Source organism: Miscanthus floridulus, chromosome 15 (genome assembly GCF_019320115.1).
Source record: "Miscanthus floridulus cultivar M001 chromosome 15, ASM1932011v1, whole genome shotgun sequence".
Taxonomy (NCBI): Eukaryota; Viridiplantae; Streptophyta; class Magnoliopsida; order Poales; family Poaceae; genus Miscanthus; species Miscanthus floridulus.
In genome coordinates, this window is record NC_089594.1 from 3152491 (window position 1) to 3173498 (window position 21008).

At 48.7% G+C, this 21008-nt stretch overlaps 1 protein-coding gene and 1 pseudogene across 1 annotated transcript; both read right to left on the reverse strand.

The window, feature by feature from the left end:
• Positions 1 to 11347, reverse strand: LOC136508685 (protein DETOXIFICATION 44, chloroplastic-like; annotated as a pseudogene).
• Positions 11348 to 14097: 2750 nt separating this feature from the next.
• LOC136508683 (protein NUCLEAR FUSION DEFECTIVE 4-like) lies at positions 14098 to 20086 on the reverse strand. The gene is made up of 3 exons (XM_066503432.1): positions 19592 to 20086; positions 16461 to 17335; positions 14098 to 16387 (listed from the first exon to the last, which is right to left on the reverse strand). Exons 1-3 carry the CDS (start codon positions 19991 to 19993, stop codon positions 15889 to 15891), a joined length of 1776 nt encoding a protein of 591 aa, XP_066359529.1. The 5' UTR covers positions 19994 to 20086; the 3' UTR covers positions 14098 to 15888.
• Positions 20087 to 21008: the final 922 nt, after the last annotated feature.

Genomic DNA, 21008 nt, shown 5'->3' on the forward strand with positions numbered 1-21008 from the left:
GTTCGTGGGCCGGCCCAAGAGCCTAAGACACAACGGGCCGGAGGGACAGTCCGATCGACGACCGGAAGGTCTACCCAAAAATAGGCGCTCGCTCGTCAACCTCTCCGGCCCACCTCTTCGACCGGAGCATTCGCTTCGGGCACCAGCCGCCTCCGGGCGGTCTCCCCGATCGGAAAGGCCTGGCCCAAAGCACCGCTTCCTACTCCGACCCCGCGTCTCCGACCGGGGACCCCATAGAAAGCCTGCTTACCACTCTTCTCCGACTGGCGCGGCCAAGGCCAACTAGGGCCATCCGACCGGGGACACCCGCCCGGAAGGGACAAGGGGCAAACGGCGAAGGCAGTGCACAAAGTCAAACCTCGATACCGGGACCATACCCTGTACGCCTGCGGGAACAATGCTCCTCAACCGCCCTGACACAAACAGTATTGTAGGCGCCGACGTTTGTGTCTACAGTATTGTAGCGCCATCGGGCTCCCATACGGCAAAAAGCCTCCCACACACCGCTGGGCATCGATAGTAGGCGTCAGGGTTCACCATACCTGGCACACAGGGTAGGACTCCTCACACACCAATAGTATTTTGCAGGTACCAACATCCACCCTTCCTGAAGAAGCCAACGCAACCTCCCATGTGCACCTGACATTCTACAGTGACATCAACAATATTGTGGGTGCCTACCATCATCGCTACCCTCATCGGCGTGGGCAACAAGGCTTAGAAACATCCGTACTCTCTCCCTCTCACCTATAAAACCATCCCCTTTATCTATAAAAAGGGGATGCGCTCCCTCCAACAAAGGAGGTCCACTTCTTCAAGTTCAGTCTCACTAGATCGATAGCTCAAAAACCCCTCAAGCACACGCTTGAACACCTAGCTCATAGCGGAGTTCCGGTCGCCCTCGGCCCTTTCGGTCGGACCCGACCGGGCCTCTCGTACACCCCTCCTTTCTCCTTCTCGTTTGTAACCCCACTATAGACTTCGAGCACCTGGGCTCAGGAATAAAGTCACCGACCGACCTACACTGGACGTAGGGCACGTTGCCTGAACCAGTATAAATCCTGTGTCATTGAGTGCTAGGCCACATCTGATCACAACGTACAGCAAAACTACAAATATTCACTAGTTGGTCACTTTCTGTACCGACAATAATCCTTGTTACCATCTTCCTACTGAGTCACCTAGACATGGTCATTTCTTGTCACTTATCAGCTCAGTATCTGACCAGATGTCCTTCCATGGTCCACCTTTGCTCCCTAACCTGCACACAACAGCAAAATACTATGAGTCACCAAGGTTTACGCTATCCATATTTCAAGAAAAGGGGCAGCTGGACCTCAGGTAGTACCTCCAAAATCCAGCAGCTGCTCTCAAGCTAATAAAAAGAACTAGACCAGACCAAACACCACCAAGACCAAGCTTAGGAGCAGCGACAAGTAGGAATGCCGATGAAACAGCACCAACAAAAAACTTAGCAACACAGATGCCAAAAACTGTAAGCACGCCAGAATCCCGCTATGTTTAGTTATGACAACCTAATGGGGATACAATAGAAAACGACATCCATACCATAGAGTATGCAGCATAGGCGAAGTCAGACACGCCATAGTACAGCCCGTCGATCATGAACGCAATAGCATTTATCGGCTGAGAAACAGTGACAAACTGCAAGAGTTCATATTGTCACAATGAGCATAAACAATATCATGCTTTACTTCTGAAAGTCAGGTGCTTTATTCCAATTATTCTTCATTACCCAGACTCCAGATTTGGCAATGTCTAAAACTGCCGGATCATTTGTAAACAGCACAGAAAAAGAACCAAACCCAAAGAACAGAGCCACAGCCAGTGCAATTCCAGTTACACCTCCAATCTACATTTATAATAAAACGTATCAGCAAGCAGCTCATGACTGGAGGTAAGATATTCCAGCAGCGTTTCTGAACTCCAAAGTGCATTATTAACCTGCAGAACCCTGTATAAAACCAAACGAGCTTGCTTGTAATTCCTTTTCGCATATTCACTCGCAAGAAGAGCCTGCATTGATTATGGAAACTTTAAAACAGAACACATACAGATTTGTAATATAAGACCCTAGACAAGAAATGTCACATATTGTAAATGTACATACCTGCCCAGCAAGAGCTAGCGCATCATTCAGAAGAGAAATTGTCAGCCACACTTGCAAGCACTGACCCTTCTCTTGCAGCCAGCGATGTCGACAGTGTCATGGTCAGGAGTACTGCAATAGTCCTGCCAATCAGAAGTCCACCTACAGAATAGTTTCCAGTTAAAGTGGCTATCATGGGGCTCTGCTCTGATCTAGTAACCTATAATTTGGAGTATGTTAAATATTAATGGAGTTGCAACAAAAAGTTTTAGCAACAAAATAAGTTTGTCCTGAATCAATATTTGGAGCATCCACCAACCTGATTTTAGATAACGTATGATTCCACAACCAATTACATTTCTGGAAAAGTGTACTACTTTACTATTCAGCTTCCAAAGAAGGATGCAAGCTATCACGTACCTGACAACAAGCAGATAGTTGTACCAAGGATTTAGTTCTCATGAGTGCAGTTGAAGATGAAAAGACAATCCAAAAAAAGGAAACACATTAAATTCTGAAGATGGATTCAACATACTCTGAGGTCACTGTTGCCAAGGCAGCACCTCTAACTCCTAAACCAAGTGGAAAAACAAGTATGGCGTCAAGTATGACATTTACTAGGTTGCCAACACCTGCATCCAGAATGCTTAAATCTTTACTTTTGTCGTTTGCAGGAACATAAACATCATAAATAAGACAATCATCAGGCAAAGTTCTCACAACTTGCATTGGTAGTAGCTATCACTTCCTAGATCTTACTGCCACTCATTAATGGGGAACTTTAAATCTAAAATTGATAACATTGACAGGTCTATTACTGTTAAATTTCTAGATGACCACTGAACTAGTTGTACAGATAACTGAAGTGGCAATACATGCACAAGACATTTCATCCTGAAACTTGCTCATAAGAAATACATAATTGCAAAAGTTCACATGGTCTACTTTGTCCATTTCAGCTAAAAGAGTTTCATATAATCTTACCCACAGCATATAAAGGTGTTTTTGTCATGTACGGGCGCACCTATAGGCGCCGTCGTGACACCAGGAGGGCTGCGGAGCGCGCGGCCAAGGCAGGTGCCACCGTCAGTGGCTAAGTTTAGAAAGATAGGACCTAGTTTCCTTTTGCATGCCTTAATTATAGGAGAGTTGGTTGGGCCATTGGCCATATATGCCGTGTAACAGACTTGGAGAGAATTAAGCAAGATCAATTATCCTAAAGTTGCTCCTCTCTCTCCCAAACTCTCTCAAGTCACCGGTGAGATCTTCTCACGGTGAAGGCCTGGAGCGCGACTACGAGTTACGTAGCCGCGGCCCGGCGACGTTGGGCGTTGAGGCGCTTGACAACCTGGTATCGGCGTCACGTACATCCTCTCCCACCCGCTCCAGCCCTCCACCACCCCCTTCCACGTCCACTCCTTCCACCGGCCACTCCACCACCATGGCTGAACCCACCATCAAGGACCTCATGGAGATGATGAAGTCGTTCCAGACTGAGTTGTCTTCCGTGAAGGCCGACATGGCCACCATGAAGGACAAGTCATCGTCGTCGGACAACGGCGGCGGCGGGCGCGAGGAGCTTCCTCGTGATCTGGATCGGCCCCCACGATTCCAGAAGCTCGACTTCCCTCGCTTCGATGGCAAGACCGATCCGATGCTCTTCATCAACAAATGCGAATCCTATTTTCGCCAACAGCGCACCATGCCGGAGGAGCGCGTGTGGATGGCCTCCTACAATCTGGAGGACGTCGCGCAGCTGTGGTACATCCAGTTGCAGGAAGACGAGGGTACGCCGCCATGGGGACGATTCAAGGACCTCCTCAACCTTCGTTTCGGTCCACCTCTCCGCTCGGCGCCCCTGTTCGAGTTGTCGGAGTGTCGCCGCACCGGGACCGTGGAGGAATACTCCAACAGGTTCCAGGCTCCGCTGCCGCGCGCGGGTCGGCTCGCGGAGGGCCAGCGCGTCCAACTCTACACCGGCGGCCTTCTTCCCCCGTTGAGCCATGCCGTCCGCATCCACAATCCGGAGACGCTCGCCGGGGCCATGAGTCTCGCCCGTCAGGTCGAGCAGATGGAGTTATCGCAGCTACCCCCACCGGCCACCCGGGGAGCCCCTCGTGCCCTGCTGCCAGCGCCGGCGCCTCCGCCGCCGCTGCTCGCGCTTCCTGCACCACCAGCGGCCGCGGCCCAGCCGCGACAGGATGGCCCGCCTTTGAAGCGGCTGTCCCCGGAGGAACAGGCGGAACGGCGCCGTCTCGGCCTCTGTTTCAACTGCAATGAGCCGTACTCCCGCGGCCACAATCGTGTCTGCCACCGCATCTTCTACCTCAACGGCGTCGAGATCGCGGCCGCCGACGCGGAACCAGCGGGGGACGATCAGCAGGACGACGCCCCTGTCTTCTCACTCAGGGCAGTGGCCGGTATGCCCATCTGTGATTCCATGCAGGTGCGGGTCTCCCTGGGCGCCACCACCCTCGTCGCGCTCCTGGACACCGGCTCCACACATAATTTCATCGCCGAGGACGCCGCCCGCCGCACCGGCCTGCCGATCCAGCCGCGTCCGCGCCTCACGGCCACCGTGGCCAACGACGAGCGCGTCACTTGCCCGGGCGTCATCCGCCGCGCCCCGGTCATCATCGAGGGTGAGACGTTCTTCATCGACCTCTTCGTCATGCCGCTCGCGGGGTATGACCTCGTCTTGGGGACTCAATGGATGGTCACCCTTGGCCGGGTGGTGTGGGACTTCGTCGCCCGCACCGTCTCCTTCCTGCACCAAGGCCGATAGGTCTCCTGGTCGGACGTCGCCGACCGTCGGCCACCCCTACTCGCCGCCACCACGACACCGAACGCCCTCCTTGAGGAGCTGCTGCACTCCTTCGAGGGGGTGTTTGCCGAGCCGGCGGGGCTGCCACCGCAGCGAGCACGGGATCACGCCATCGTCCTCAAGCCCGGCTCTACACCTGTGGCGGTTCGGCCCTACCGCTACCCGGCGGTGCACAAGGACGAGCTGGAACGGCAATGCGCCGCCATGTTGGACCAAGGCATCGTACGCCGCAGCGATTCGGCGTTCTCATCGCCGGTATTGCTGGTCAAGAAGCAGGACGGGGCTTGGCGGTTTTGCGTGGACTACTGCGCTCTTAATGCCCTCACCGTCAAGGATGCTTTCCCCATCCCCGTTGTCGACGAACTCCTTGATGAGCTGCATGGTGCGCAGTTCTTCACCAAGCTGGACCTCCGCTCCGGCTATCACCAAGTCCGGATGCGGCCAGCTGATGTACACAAGACGGCGTTCCGAACCCACGACGGCTTCTATGAGTTCCTGGTGATGCCGTTCGGGTTATGCAACGCTCCGGCAACATTCCAGGCGCTCATGAACGACGTGCTCCGTCCATTTCTTCGTCGGTTCGTCCTTGTCTTTTTTGATGATATATTGATTTACAGCAAGACGTGGGCAGATCACTTGAGGCACATCCGCACCGTCCTCGCCGAACTTCACCGCCATGTCCTCTTCGTCAAGCGATCCAAGTGCATCTTTGGGTCACCTTCCGTGGCATACCTAGGCCACATCATCTCCGCCCAAGGTGTGGCCATGGACCTGGCCAAGGTGCAGGCCATTCACGACTGGCCGGCACCTCGCTCGGCGCTCGCGGTGCGTGGCTTCTTGGGCCTCGCCGGATACTACCGCAAGTTCGTCCACGACTACGGCAAGATTGCGGCGCCCCTCACTTCGTTGCTGAAGAAGGAGGGCTTTTCCTGGAACGACGCGGCCCAGGCAGCTTTCCACGCACTCAAGGCAGCCGTGACGTCGGCCCCGGTGTTGGCGCTGCCCGACTTCACCAAGGGCTTCATTGTTGAGTGTGACGCGTCCACGCATGGCTTCGGGGCGGTCTTGCTGCAGGAGCACCATCCGATCGCTTATTTCAGCAGGCCGGTCGCCCCCCGCCACCGCGCTCTGGCAGCGTATGAGAGGGAGCTCATTGGGCTGGTGCACGCCGTGCGCCACTGGAGGCCGTACCTGTGGGGGCGCGCGTTCCTCGTCCGCACCGACCACTACAGTCTCAAATTCCTCCTCGACCAGCGCCTCTCGACGATCCCGCAGCACCATTGGGTGGGCAAGCTCCTCGGCTTCGACTTCTCGGTGGAATACAAGCCGGGTGCCACGAACACCGTCGCCGACGCGCTGTCCCGGCGCGACACCAGCGAGGTGGGCTCGGTCTTGGCGCTGTCCGCGCCTCGCTTCGACTTCGTCGACCGTCTTCGTCATGCTCAACGACAAGAACCAGCCCTGGTCGCCCTCAGGGATGAACTAGCAGCCGGCACTAGGGGAGCGCCGTGGTCGCTGCTGGACGGCATGGTGGCGTATGCTGACCGCCTCTACATCCTGCCGGACTCCCCCCTGCTGCTCGAAGTGGTGGCTGCTACGCACGACGACGGACATGAAGGGGTGCAGCGGACTCTACATCGCCTCCGCCGGGACTTCTACTTCCCCGCCATGCGCCGCGTGGTCCAAGACTTCGTCCGTGCCTGCGCAACGTGCCAGCGCAACAAATCTGAACACCTGCACCCGGCGGGCCTGCTGTTGCCCCTGCCCGTTCCCCAGGCCGTGTGGTCCGACGTCGGCTTGGACTTCATCGAGGCGCTGCCTCGCGTTGGGGGCAAATCGGTGATCCTCACAGTGGTCGACCGGTTTAGCAAATACTGCCATTTTATTCCACTGGCTCACCCCTACAGTGCAGAGTCCGTCGCCCAGGCGTTCTTCAGCGAGATCGTTCGCCTCCACGGGATCCCTCAGTCCATGGTGTCGGACCGAGACCCCGTGTTCACCTCGACGTTCTGGCGGGAGCTGATGCGACTCACCGGGCCCAAGCTGCACATGACGTCCGCCTTCCACCCGCAGTCCGATGGCCAAACGGAGGCGGCCAACAAAGTCATCGTCATGTACCTCCGGTGTTTCACTGGGGATCGGCCACGGCAGTGGCTGCGATGGCTGCCATGGGCGGAGTACGTCTACAACACGGCGTATCAATCGTCGCTCAAGGACACTCCATTCAAGGTGGTCTACGGTAGGGACCCCCCCTCCATCCGCTCTTATGAGCCTGGAGAGACCCGGGTGGCGGCGGTGGCCAAGACAATGGCTGCACGCGAGGAGCTCCTAGCGGATGTCCGCTATCGCCTGGAACAAGCCCAGGCTGTCCAGAAGAAGTTCTATGACCGCCTGCATCGACCGGTCTCCTATGCCGTGGGTGACTGGGTGCTGCTGCGCCTTCGCCAACGGGCAGCTTCCTCTCTTCCCCAGGCGCCCAAGGGCAAGCTGAAGCCGCGCTTCGTCGGGCCTTACCAAGTCACCGAGTGCATCAACCAGGTGGCTGTTCGGCTAGCGCTGCCCCCGCGCGCCAAGCTGCACGATGTCTTCCACGTCGGCCTTCTCAAGAAGTTCGTCGGCGCACCACCGGCTACGCCACCTCCCCTCCCACCCATTCATCATGGGGCGGTGACTCCAGAACCGGAGTAGGTTGTTCGGTACCGGCTGGCAAAGGGTGTTCGGCATGTGCTCATCCGCTGGAAAGGGCAGTCCACTGCTGGTGCTACCTGGGAAGATGTTGCAGACTTCAGCGACAAATTTCCCCAGTTTCAGCTCGAGGACGAGCTGAACGTCGAGGGGGGGAGAGATGTCATGTACGGGCGCACCTATAGGCGCCGTCGTGACACCAGGAGGGCTGCGGAGCGCGCGGCCAAGGCAGGTGCCACCATCAGTGGCTAAGTTTAGAAAGATAGGACCTAGTTTCCTTTTGCATGCCTTAATTATAGGAGAGTTGGTTGGGCCATTGGCCATATATGCCGTGTAACAGACTTGGAGAGAATTAAGCAAGATCAATTATCCTAAAGTTGCTCCTCTCTCTCCCAAACTCTCTCAAGCCACCGGTGAGATCTTCTCACGGTGAAGGCCTGGAGCGCGACTACGAGTTACGTAGCCGCGGCCCGGCGACGTTGGGCGTTGAGGCGCTTGACAGTTTTTGTATCCATGAGCCCACGAAATGCACCCTGTGCAGCAAGTGCCACCATGATCGGTGGAGCACCATATGCCCTAAATGTAAGAAATTGCTCAGCTGGTATTCGCATTGGAGAATCCTACATAGATAATACACAACAAATCAGGTTTTGACAGGGCTCAAATGTCAAAAGGATGAAAGGAGGAGAGAATAACAGATGAGCGTATGAGGATCTTTACCAACATTTGAGTACGAAGGAAGGAGAGAAGAACATTTATAGGATGGCTAAGGTTCGTGAGAGAAAGACACGGGACTTCAACCAAGTTAAGTGCATTAAGGATGAAAGGGAGCATCTCTTGGTAAAGGAGGATGAGATCCGACATCGATGGTAAGAGTATTTTTACAAATTGTTCAATGGTGAGAATATAGACACAACCTTTCAGTTAGATGACTCTTTTGATGACACCAATAGGCGCTTTGTGCGGAGAATCCAAGAATCTGAGGTTAGAGAGGCGTTGAAAAGGATGAAAGGAGGTAAGGCGATGGGACCGGATGGTATCCCAATCGAGGTGTGGAGATGCCTCGGGGACATAGCTGTAGTATGGTTAACCAAGCTGTTCAACCATATTTTTCGATCGAACAAGATGCCTGATGAGTGGAGGAGAAGTATATTGGTACCGATCTACAAGAATAAAGGGGATATTCAAAGTTGTACAAATTACCGGGGAATTAAGTTGATGAGCCATACTATGAAGCTATGGGAGAGAGTTATCGAGCATCGCTTGAGAGCAATAACGCGGGTCTCTATGAACCAATTTGGTTTCATGCCCGGAAGGTCAACCATGGAAGCCATTTTCTTAATAAGACAAGTTATGGAGCGGTATAGGGAGAAGAAGAAGGACCTACACATGGTTTTTATTAACTTGGAGAAGGCTTATGATAAAATACCAAGGAATGTTATGTGGTGGGCTTTGGACAAACATAAAGTCCCAACGAAGTACGTTGGGCTCATTAAGGACATATACAGCAATGTTGTGACTAGAGTTCGAACAAGTGATGGAGACACGGATGACTTACCGATTAGGATAGGACTACATCAAGGGTCAGCTTTGAGCCCTTATTTGTTTGCTTTAGTGATGGATGAGGTCACAAGGGACATACAAGGAGACATCCCTTGGTGTATGCTTTTCGCGGACGATGTAGTGCTAGTCGATGAAAGCCGGACAGGAGTGAATCAGAAACTGGAGTTATGGCGGGAGACTTTAGAGTCCAAAGGTTTTAGACTTAGTAGAACTAAAACTGAGTATATGAGATGTGACTTCGGCACTACTAATCGGAAGGAGGAAGATGTTAGTTTGGAAGGTCAAATAGTGCCTAGGAAGGATACCTTTCGATATTTAGGATCAATGCTACAGAGGGACGGGGATATTGATGAAGATGTTAGCCATAGAATCAAAGCCGGGTGGATGAAGTGGCGGCAAGCGTCTGGTGTCCTATGTGACAAAAGGGTACCACAGAAGCTAAAATGCAAGTTTTATAGGACGGCGATTAGACCTGCTATGTTGTATGGTGCAGAATGTTGGCCTACGAAAAGACGACATATTCAACAGCTAAGTGTCGCGGAAATGCGTATGTTGCGTTGGATTTGCGGTCATACAAGAAGGGATCGAGTTCGGAACGATGATATACGTGAGAGATTAGGGGTAGCGCCAATTGAAGAAAAGCTTGTCAACACCGGTTGAGATGGTTTGGACATGTGCAACGGAGACCTCCAGATGCACCGGTGCGTAGTGGAATCCTAAGTCAGGATAGTAACGTGAAGAGAGGCAGAGGAAGACCGAAGTTGACTTGGGTAGAGGCAATAAAAGGAGACTTAAAAAGATGGAATATACCCAAAGACTTAGCCTTAGATAGGAGTGCTTGGAAGACAGCTATTCACGTGCCTGAACCTTGATTGCTTCTGTTGGGTTTCAACTCTAGCCTACCCCAACTTGTTTGGGACTTAAAGGCTTTGTTGTTGTTGTTGTTGTTGTCGTCGTCGTCAAATGTCAAAACTAAAATAAGGTGTTAGTATTACAGTTATTCATGGTCTTCAATTCAACTATTGACACAAGGTATATGTCTATATGACAGGTACATGATACTTCTATTTTAAAGAAACATAGCTAGGTATGACAATTTTTGGGTAGTGTAACTAAAAAAAAAAATACTGGCTAAGCGGATAACCAACTGGGTGCCAAGTCATTGATACTAAAGTTTCTGAGAATAGAAATAAATTAAACTTCTTACTTACAATAGGTATGCCGATCATGTCCATTAGTGTCCCCGATCCAAAAATCAGTGCCACAGTTTCCATCAGCCCAATACCAGCAGCTAAAGCCAATGATGTTGATACTGCTGGAAGAAACTTCCTTTTCGGGGTCAACTCTTCAGGAGACCTTGGAAAGTCGTATCCTAAGCGAGAACTAAATAATAGATTAGTGTAACACAAATAGTGGGGTTATTGTTAGCAAATGTTCGAAATCTTCAGCAGCTTACCATTAGTGTCCCACTGAAACCATCATCCGTTGCCTGCTGCTCAGCAACAAAGGATGTGGTCACGTTAAGCAGGGGCACATTAAACAGCTTTGACACCAAATTGAACACTGAAATTGATACACCAACAGCAGCAAGTTCGGCCGAACCTGATGACAGAAAAATTATGGGTAGTTTAATTTAAATATCAGCGAATGCTCATTGACAAAACTAGGAAAAACAGGAAAGATCAATCAAATGTTTCCATCTGTAGCATGAGACCCCCCAGAGAGGCAGAAATTGAGGAAAAGAGGAAAGATTCACTTCACCTAAGTGACCGACGAAGGCGGTGTCGACGAGCGCCGCGATGGGGTCGGCGGCGAGCGCGAGCGCGGCGGGCAGAGCGATGCTGAGGATGTCCAGCCCGATCGTATCCAGAGCAAACCATCCCTGCATCCCGCGCCCCTTGTCCCCCTCTCCGTTCTTGGCCTCCCGCGAAGAAGCTGCTTCCTCCTCGACCACGGCAGTTTGCTTCCCGCTACATCGAGGGGGCCAGCGGCGGCGGCGGCACTGTGCGAGGCAGGCGCGAAAGGAGGCGCGGGTGAGCCGTGATGACGGGGTCAGGGTGAGAGCGCAGGCGACCGCCCTCACCGTTACCGGCGGCGAGGTCACCATGCGCGCGAGCGAGAGGAAGAATATCTCGCCTCCTATTCAGCCAAATGGTTACTTGACTTCAGACAGACAGAACGTATGGCCACAAATGCAACAATTTCACAAAAATACGGTGTAATTCTTGTAGAAAGCACTATATGTATGATCCATATTATATTTCAACTAGGATTTAAATGAGAAAATTGAATATTTGACACCCAATCTGGACGCCCGTGAACATTTGACATCCAATTCGCATGTCGTTGAAAATTTGACACTCTAGCTGCGAATTCGTTGAAAACAGGTGTTTTCTCCTCTTTTCTCCATTTAACATTTTTTTCTTTTTTCTTTTGCTTTCCAAGCCAACGCTGAATGACCAAAGTACCTTGGTCTGCTGTTGCTCGACCATTGCGGCGCCTCTGGCCTGCGCCGCCATCAGCGGTGGAGCCGAAGACGGCGGGCTTTGGCTAGCGCCGGCGTCCAGCACCGGCGACCGTCCGTGCGCACACATGGCCAGCTCGTCCAGCACCGGCGACCGGCCCCGCGCCCAGCCTGGCCCCGTGCGCGCCCAGCTAGCGGCAGTGCCTCTTCCGGCACCCAGCGGCGGCGGCGTGAAGAACAGAGCCGAAGAAAAATGAGTACGGGAGAGAGAGATGCGTTCGTACGTTGCCTTGGAAAGCAAAAGAAAAAAGAAAAAAATGTTAAATGGAGAAAAGGAGGAGAAAACCCCTGTTTTCAACGAATTCGTAGCTAGAGTGTTAAATTTTCAACGACGCGCGAATTGGATGTCAAATGTTCACGGGCGCCCAAATTAGGTGTCAAATATTCAATTTTCTCGATTTAAATTGGTGGATAACGAAAAACAACTCTTTTTTTTTTCCTTCCCTTCAAACTGCAGTAGTGCAGAATTACCAAGGGTGGTTTGCTGTCCACTGATTGGTATCTGAAAGCATCAAATCCACTTGGCGTCTTGGCGATGCTGAATTGCTGATACTGACTGCTTAAATGTAGATACGTCAGCAAGCTGTGACAATTTTGGAATATTTTGTGTGAACCATGTCATGGATTCCAATGGCCCCATGAGGAGAAGGTTTTCAGATGAACCAAATGATATACTCCCTCCGTCCTAAAATATCTATCGTTTTCGTTTTCTGAGAAACAACTTTGACAAAATATATATTAAAAAATATTAATATTTATGGTAAATAATTAGTATCATTGAAAATATATTTAAATCTAGTTTTTTAATAAATTTATTAGGAGATACAATGTTGCACGTATTTTTTACAAATTGAGTCAAACTTGCGACACGAAAACCAAAAGCGACAGATAATTTGGGACAGAGGGAGTATGTGGTTCTTGGAGCAATTCTGCCCAATAGATCTTTCAAGATTGCTACTCGCCTTTAACGATCATTTCAAATATTTTCAGTCACAGTGCCCCTTTGCTATCTTATTTTCAATTACACTCCAATAAAGAAGCGTATACTCCCTCTAGTCATCACTACACTAGTTTAACGATTAATTAATAGTATATAACCAATACTAAGAATTGATCGCAAAAACATATTAAGAATTTTAAGCGTACCATTTTCAGCAAAAAAAAATTATAATATTTCAAAAATTATGGACAAAATCTACCGTTCCCATTGTTTTTTGAGAAGTCCATTCAAAATATTCAAATAGTCATTGATTCAAAAAAAAATAAATAAACATGTCGACAAGTATGTACATGTGGTGGGCTTTCGTACTAGGCCAACATGGGCCAATGTGGAATTAGTTCAACGAGCCCAACACACTGCCGGCGTCACATGCCACTGCCCCCACTGTTCTTCACCAGAAACCCGCCGCCGCTCCGCCGCTTTGGTCTCCGTCGTCCCCATCTCCATCTCCGGCCACCACTAGCTTCCGACCCGTAAGTACCAACGCCCCTTCGCTCCTACCTTACCCCCACAAGCACACTAGTTCTCGATGCGAGAGTCATTCATTCCATCCATGAGATTGGTCTTTGATTCGTACCGCGTTGTGCGTCGGTCGCAGTTTGCAGTTGCTAGGAGCAAACTCTCCCTGACCGAGGGACGAATTCAGAGGGTGCGTGCATGAAATTCGCAGGCTGGTACCTGAAGATCTCGGTGGTCGGGGCCTCCATTGGCGCCGCCATGGAGCTCTTCATGATCCACACGGGCTTCTGTAGGTTTCTCCCTCCCTGCTCTGCTCAGCATCCAACCCCCTCACCCTTGTAATTTATTTCTGATCTCTAATAATCAGTCGCACTTGAATCAATTATTATTGGCTGTCCATCTGAGAGCTTGCATCCAGTCCTCAGTTTTTTTTTAACCTGTAGGTAGCTTTAGGCAGATTGCAAAGTTTTCAACTGCAGCATTGCTGCTATTCTAGATCCAATTGGCACTTGCATTTTTCCAGTCATCCAAGTTCAGACCAGCTGACGGTTGACGACGAAACTAATGGGCTTGTTTAAGTCATTGGGTAATTGCCAAAGTTCCCAAATTTACCACGAATCACCAGTTGTTGGTTCAGTGCATCTTCCCATGTAACAACAATCCAAACTTCTGATACTTTGGTGGCCACAAAACGAGTTCAGATTGCCTAGTACCATTCATCCTGTCAGGCTCTCTATTTTTTCACTTCTGCACAGGAAGGCATTTTACATATATCTTCTCCATGGTTATATGTACAGATGATAAGGTTGTTGTCTTGGAGTCAGAAAAACGAGCTTGGGAAAGCAGTCCAGAGGCCCAAGCTATGAGGGAAGCCCTGAACCCATGGCACAAGCATGATGAACAACAGAAGAAATAGTCATTAGTCATGTGTCCTGTCAAGTGATTGTATCTTCCATTCGTACTTTCGTAGGCCCTTGAACGAGGTAATATGAATGTGAGTCTTTTGCATTTGGGCTAAAGCACGTTCTAAAAAAAAAAGTCTTTTGCATTTGGTGAATAATTTGTACTACTTTTCGGAAATTGCTGGATGCCTGGATGGATGTTACCTTCCAGGAAAGGTTGAAGGCCTATAGGTAACGGAGCTATTTCTTTTTTCGAGGGGACAACCTATACACTTTCAGACTGGATTTCACTTGTTATGTGTTATTACATATTTTAACATTATAACAGCGAAATTGTAGGTATAGAAAGAGATGAAAGTTGTATGTCTGTTTGTACAATAATTGAATGCTCTGTGGATCCCGCGCTGAAGTGTAGTTCCTTTTCAACTATTGCTCAATGAAGTTTAGTTCCTTTTCAACACCTGAGTAGTCCATCCTGACCATTCTTGCAAAAGTTAAACTTTCTCTGTCATATTGTCCTATTTGAAGAACTCATTGATCCCCTGTTTGCTGTATCAGTATCTCCTTAATAAAGATTGAAAGTTGAAAGAGAAGTTATTTGACTTCATTTTAGGCAGAAAGCTGAAATGCCAATCAGATCCAATCTCCGAAGTCCTGCATACTTTAAGCCATTAAGTATAACATAAAAACAGTAAACGTGGAGCATTTTGCACACAATTCTATTTGACTGGCAACAACAGTCTAAACTGACTCATGCTATCTTGGGCAAACTTGTTAGTATTCATGCTCTGTGGACTGTGAATGGTGTGTTGGTTTTGTACTTTAACATATCAGCTATTAAGCCATTACTTTCCGATCATCTTTGTTTTGTTCAAGTATTTGCATTCACATTCTCCAGTTGTAACCCCTCAAATGAAGTAATACAAATGTGATTCTTTTTGCATTCCAGTGAATATTCTCTCCTAATCTGAAATTGCTGGACGGTAGCTTCCAGGAATGTTTAAAGGTTCATAGGCATGTGTCCACACTTGATTCGCTTTCTACCGTGCTATTTAACAATATAATAACAAAATTATAGGTTTAGAAAGGTGACAAAGGTCCATTGCCTGAATCGAATGCTCCATGGGTTCCATACTGAATTATATTTCTTTTTTTATTACAGCTCACTGGAGTGGTCCATCTAGGACATCCTTCCAAAATTTAGAACTTTCGTGTCATTTTCTGCTATTTAGAGAACTCGCTGCCCTCCTTATTTAATGTAAACGTTATTGCCCTGACAAAGATTGAAAGATAAGTTATTTGCTCGGAACTCTACCATGTGATACGCCGTTAAGTAGCACTAGCTCCAAGTTAGAATATTCTTGTCAATCAAACTTTTTTAACTTTGATCATAAATGTACAAGAATTATTAGGTTGATTATTTAAGGTATAGATGTTACTAGATATACCGTGAGAAGTACTTTAAAAAAATTAATTCTTTCCTTTGAAATGCCATGTTTTCATTGGTCGAAATTTCAACGTACATAACAACAGTAAATACAGAGGATTTTGCACGTCTCAGTCAACCAGTAATAAACATTCCAAACTGACTTCATCCAACCTTGGGCCTACTTGTTAGTATTAATCCCAGTAAAGGTAATACTGGTTGTACTTTACATACTAGCTGATAAGCTGATAATTTTCTATCCTCTTGATGTCTCTTGTCATGGTATTCATTTCGTGTATTGTATCTAGCCCATTTCACCTAGAACTAAGTCAATTCTTTTGTACAAGCTAACTGTGGTTTCAAATCAGTAAGGAACTGATAAAGGAGTTTCTCTGTTAACTGGAAACTTGGTGAAGGTGCTTACAACTTGACCGGCTAGCAGCAGCAGCATAAGCTGGTTTTGTTCGTATGAATAGAACTATGCTTGATGCTAACCCCAGAAATGTGATGCAAGCCCACAGGAAGAAGGTGGTTGAGTAGCACTTCATCCCCATGCACACAATCATGGTGTCAACAGTGCCAGTGCTGTTATCCATTACTGTCATCTTTTGGCCATTTCCATCGTATACCATGGCAGCAATCTGGCCATAGAGGAGTGAGCCCAGTGGGATATTGGTGATTAGGATGTTGTGATTCACCCCAACGCTATTTGGTCCAAAGAGCTCGGAGGTCACTGACACTGCTGCAGCAAAGATGAACCCTGAGCTTAGGCCAACTAGTGCTGTTCCTGCTACCAGGGTGCTTGCATCTTGTTGGTTCCACATAAGGAAAAAGGCCATTGGCATTGGGACCAATGCAGCAGCAAGCCACCCTGTGCGAGCAAGTGACACCTTCCTGTATACAAATTTTAGTTAGGAAGCATGTGATATGATGAGATATATGTTTGTGTATAAAGCAAAACAGATACCTGTGAAGGATGTCAGGTAGTGCAGAAAGAAGACGACCGAAGAAGGAGCAGGATGAGTAGACAGCAAGTAGCATGGTGAGCTGTGACTGCTGTTGTAATGACTGCGCAATCTGCCCCAAGTTGTTGCTGTATACCAGGCCAACAGTGGCTCCACAGAAGTAGGCTGTGTAGTAGAGCCAGAAGTCCACACACCGAATGAGCTTCTTTGCACTATGTTCTTCACCGAGCGCTGCCAGGTGGCCCTTGCCCACTATTGTTCCACAACAATTGCCGTGCGTCTGGTGCTCCATTGGTTTTTGCACCATCGCATTGGACTCCATCTGACGATTGTTACTGATTAGGAGTGGCTTATGTGGATCATCATGGTTTAGTGGCGATGCAGGGCCAGGGCCATCTGTATCCACATATGAGCAACTGGAGCAGGCAGGGATGATGAGAGGAAGGGCGAGGAGGACCATGGCACCTGTGAGGATGACCCATGCAGTAGAGCCGGTTGCGGTGAAAGATCCAAAGACCACCAGATATATGCCGGTGATGAATGCGAGGATGTAGAGACCGAGGAAGACACGCCTGTCATGCCTGGGCGCACTTTGGAGGTGGCTGTCATTTGTGTGGCAGAGGAGGATTGCTGGGAGTGCAAGAACAGAGACACCAAAAGGGAGGATTGCATTGAGGAGGAGGTATACAGCTGGGGAGGAAGGGGATAGGGCATTCGCAAAGAGAGTGTAGAAGGCAGCGCTGAGCCCGTTGAAGCTTATTGATAGGGAGAGGGCCAGGGAGCGGTTGTTTGCAGAGAAGCTGCGTATGCAGAGAACAAAGCATACTGTGTTGAACCAGCAGATGCTGCACCCTGCTATCAAGCAGACCAAGAACACCTGCAAGGGCCAACATATGAATCGGAATTTGATGATATAATTAAGTTCAATATAAATTGCATTTGCATATTATGGCTTTAATTGACAATTTAACCTCTGTCGTCTCTACATCTTGGCTTGAATACATTCGAGTGAAGTGTTTGCAATCAGTTTGTCAAGAAAACCGGTGTGCTAATATAGACTATCTACTGAAAACTGCAGGGTTGATTTCTATGCTGGGAGGCCTATCTATAGGGCCTGGAATGCATTTTACTACTGGAAGAATGTACAAATTTTTTCCCCTTTGAAGATGTAGAGATAAATGCTTTTAAAATGGGCTTGGAATGGGACATGTAATCTCATTTTCCTCAGCAATTCCCAGTAGCCTGATATGTGGTAGGCATTGAGTAGCTGTGAAGGGAAGCGAGGTTATGTATCAAATACTGTATAGTATTTTGTAACGGTGCTGTGGCAATGTGACCTTAAAACTTTGTGATTCCGTCTATGTGTTGTGACATGCCACATATTTCTCCTGAATGTATTGAAGGAAGGTGTGGAGTAGGTGGATGATGCAGCCGTGACTTGTGAGAATGGAATGGCATGATGTGATTGCGATGTGTGTTTGTTGGTGTGATGGTAGACTTATTTCGCAGTGGCTGAGAACTTATCTACCTTTGTGTACTACTACTAGGCCTTCAAGATTTTTTAGTGTGGATAAAGATAGTGTCCTGCTGGTGCTGTGGGGTGGTTTGCTTGTTAATAGAAGCAAGAACATTTCACGCTTCCCCAGGATTTTGATTCCTTGATTGATGCTAGTTGCTGGAATATGTTGTCACTGTTTGACTGTTGAAAAAAGGGTTTTCGGATTGGGCACACCTATCAATGAACAAGATATTTACCAGAAAAAAGAAACGTATACAGTTTGGAGTATGTGTTTGTTTTATCAGGTTATTAGACAAAGAAACAGGAGAAGTTAGAACTTTGCGAGAGCGCGCGTGTTGTGCAGGTGGCTCATCTAGCAGTGAAAAGCAGAGCAGAGGCAGACTGGTAGGAGGAAAGCAGAGTTGAGTTAGTTGCAGATAACATTCAATTCAGACCTGAGACTGAATTTGAAATGTACTGGTTGGTTGGTTGGTTTTTTTTTTTTAATTTTTACGGTTGGTTGTTGATGAAGTAACTTAACTATTGCTGGATACTCCGCTGGTTGATGATGGATGTCTAATCCCCATCTCATGTCATGTCACTTTTGCTCGGCGGATTTTCTAAGGAAAATGCATGAGAAGGTGATAGGAGAATAAGAATGCCAAACACTTGCATTTTAGAATGAAATTCTAGAATCTAACTATTTTTTTATCCGAACACTGCCATCTGTAGGGATTCTTAATGTACAAAGACAATAATCACTATGTGAGAATGAAATATAAAGAAAACCCTCATTATTTTTTAAAATTCTATGACTATATATATAGTTTGTGACAGGACTGTATAGTTTATGACAAGAAAATCGATCAGCACCATACGAAAAGCTTTGAAATACGAATGCTAAAGAAAGTATGTGTTCTGTAATAAACACGCGCGGTAAAATAACAACAAAGAAGAAGAAGAAAAGGGAGAGGGGAAACAAAGAAGAGGTAAGGTGAGAATGGGTTGGTTCGGATAATAAACGTAAGGAAGGAGATGGAGATCCGTTCCGACGGGTGCAGCTGAGCAAATACGATCTTTGTCTTTTCAAGAAAAGGAAAGGAGATGCCAGATGGAGCCATCTCCCATCCACAACAGCCCACAGTGGAGTAGCGTGCTTGCTTGGTGCTGGACTGCTGGTCACCGTCCGTCCGTCACCCTCCGAATATATAGAAGCACAGCAAGATAATACGGCGTCCGAATAGGAGCCGGCCGGCACGGCATGGTCGTCGCGACCGACGACGGAAGGACGCGCGGCACAAGCACTACCCGGGCCGGCGTCCTTTTCTGCTCCGGCGGCCATTGGCCATTGGCCATTATATTGCTGCTCGCTGCCTCCGTCCCTGATTCCCCATCATCAGACTCTACAATCTCCATCGTCGTCTACGTCCATTCCTATCTTCTTCTTTTTTTGTTATTTCTTTCTTTCTTTCTCATAGACTAAACGAAACGATCGAGACGGCTGGTAATTGATCGATGAGGGTGACTGACATATACTCCTATATGCACTGCCTGCCAACCACGGCCCAACCTCAACGATCGAACATCAGCTGGACACGCCGCCAAGCAATGACAATGACGACGACACGCACGTACCAGAGGGTAGGGGACGGCGACGGACGCGACCAGGCAGTAGTACTGCACGGCGTAGGCGGCGAGCCCCATGGCGGCGGAGACCATGAGCACGGCGTGGAGCGGCATGTGGAGCAGCGCCAGCCCCGACGACCACCCCAGCGCCTTGCCCAGGTCCGACGCCGTGGCCAGGTAGTTGAGCGCCTCCTGGGAGACACCCAGCGAGGATTTCAGCGCCGACGAATAGGCCGAGAAGTCGAAGTTGGTCCCCGTCAGTGCCTGGATCCACACCGTCGCCGCCAGCATCGCCCACCGCCGCCACGCCTCGTCCCGGCCGCCGTCGCCGTTCCTCCATCGCTCATGCCGCTGCCCCTCCACCTCCGCCATTCCAGCGCCCTCCTCCCCGCCTCGGCCTGGTTGCGCCATGCTTGTTTGATTCTGGAATGATGATTGCAAGGCGCGCGCGCTCCCGCCGCGCGGACAAGCGCGCGCGTTGCCTGTCCGTCCGTGCCAACAACCGCTCCCCCCCTCCCTCTTTCTTCTCTGCTCAGCTACCTGCTCTATCGATCGCGCTGCCTATATTTATACATACATACACATGAGCTTTCCTGTTTAGTAATAGTAAGTTCGTTTCGATCTATTCTATTTGTTTTAAAATATATAGAACCTGTTAGGCACAGCTTAGTTCACTATTTTTTTTTTTATAAACAGCTTCACAAGCAGTTTGTTTTATGAAGCTGTTTTGAAAAAAGTGTTTGGTAAAATAGCTTCACCAACAGCGCATGAGGGAGAGAGCTGGGATAAGCTACTATTTTCAGCTTCATCCCAACTCATGTCTCTGTGAGAGGAGGATTGTAAAAATAAGTGTTTGATAAAAAAAAACAGCGAGCTGTTGTGAGTGTGCCAGACAGGCCCATACTATTAGTGGTTTCAACTTTATTTTATGATAACTCAACCTTTTTTGAAAAAAAATCTGACTAAGTTTATAGACAAATATATATCAACATATACGGTGCGTACAATACTGATGGGTTTAATTAGTTTTGAGAAAGAAAATGGTGGCTCTAATGGAAATAAGTTGATTCTATATAAATGCCCGACACGACACACGGTTCAATTCCCGTTCTAAAAAATGATGATGTAACACCTTGATAGATCCTATGAAAGATAGCAAAATTGAAAAGACTTCGGGGCATGAAATCGTGTTCAAGGGGTCCTTGGATGGTCAGGAGAATATCAAAATCACTGTCAAGTCTTCTGGGCTCGGAGGGCAAGTGAAAACTCCCGCTATAGAGAGCAAAACGTTTATGGAATTGTTGCTGTCTACGGCAGTAAACAACAAAAAACAGTAATACCGATTTCTTAAAATGGGCCTAATAAAGGTGGATCAAAGACCCCCGCGCACCTCCAAACCAAGGCAACTAGAGAGAAAAACGTGGAA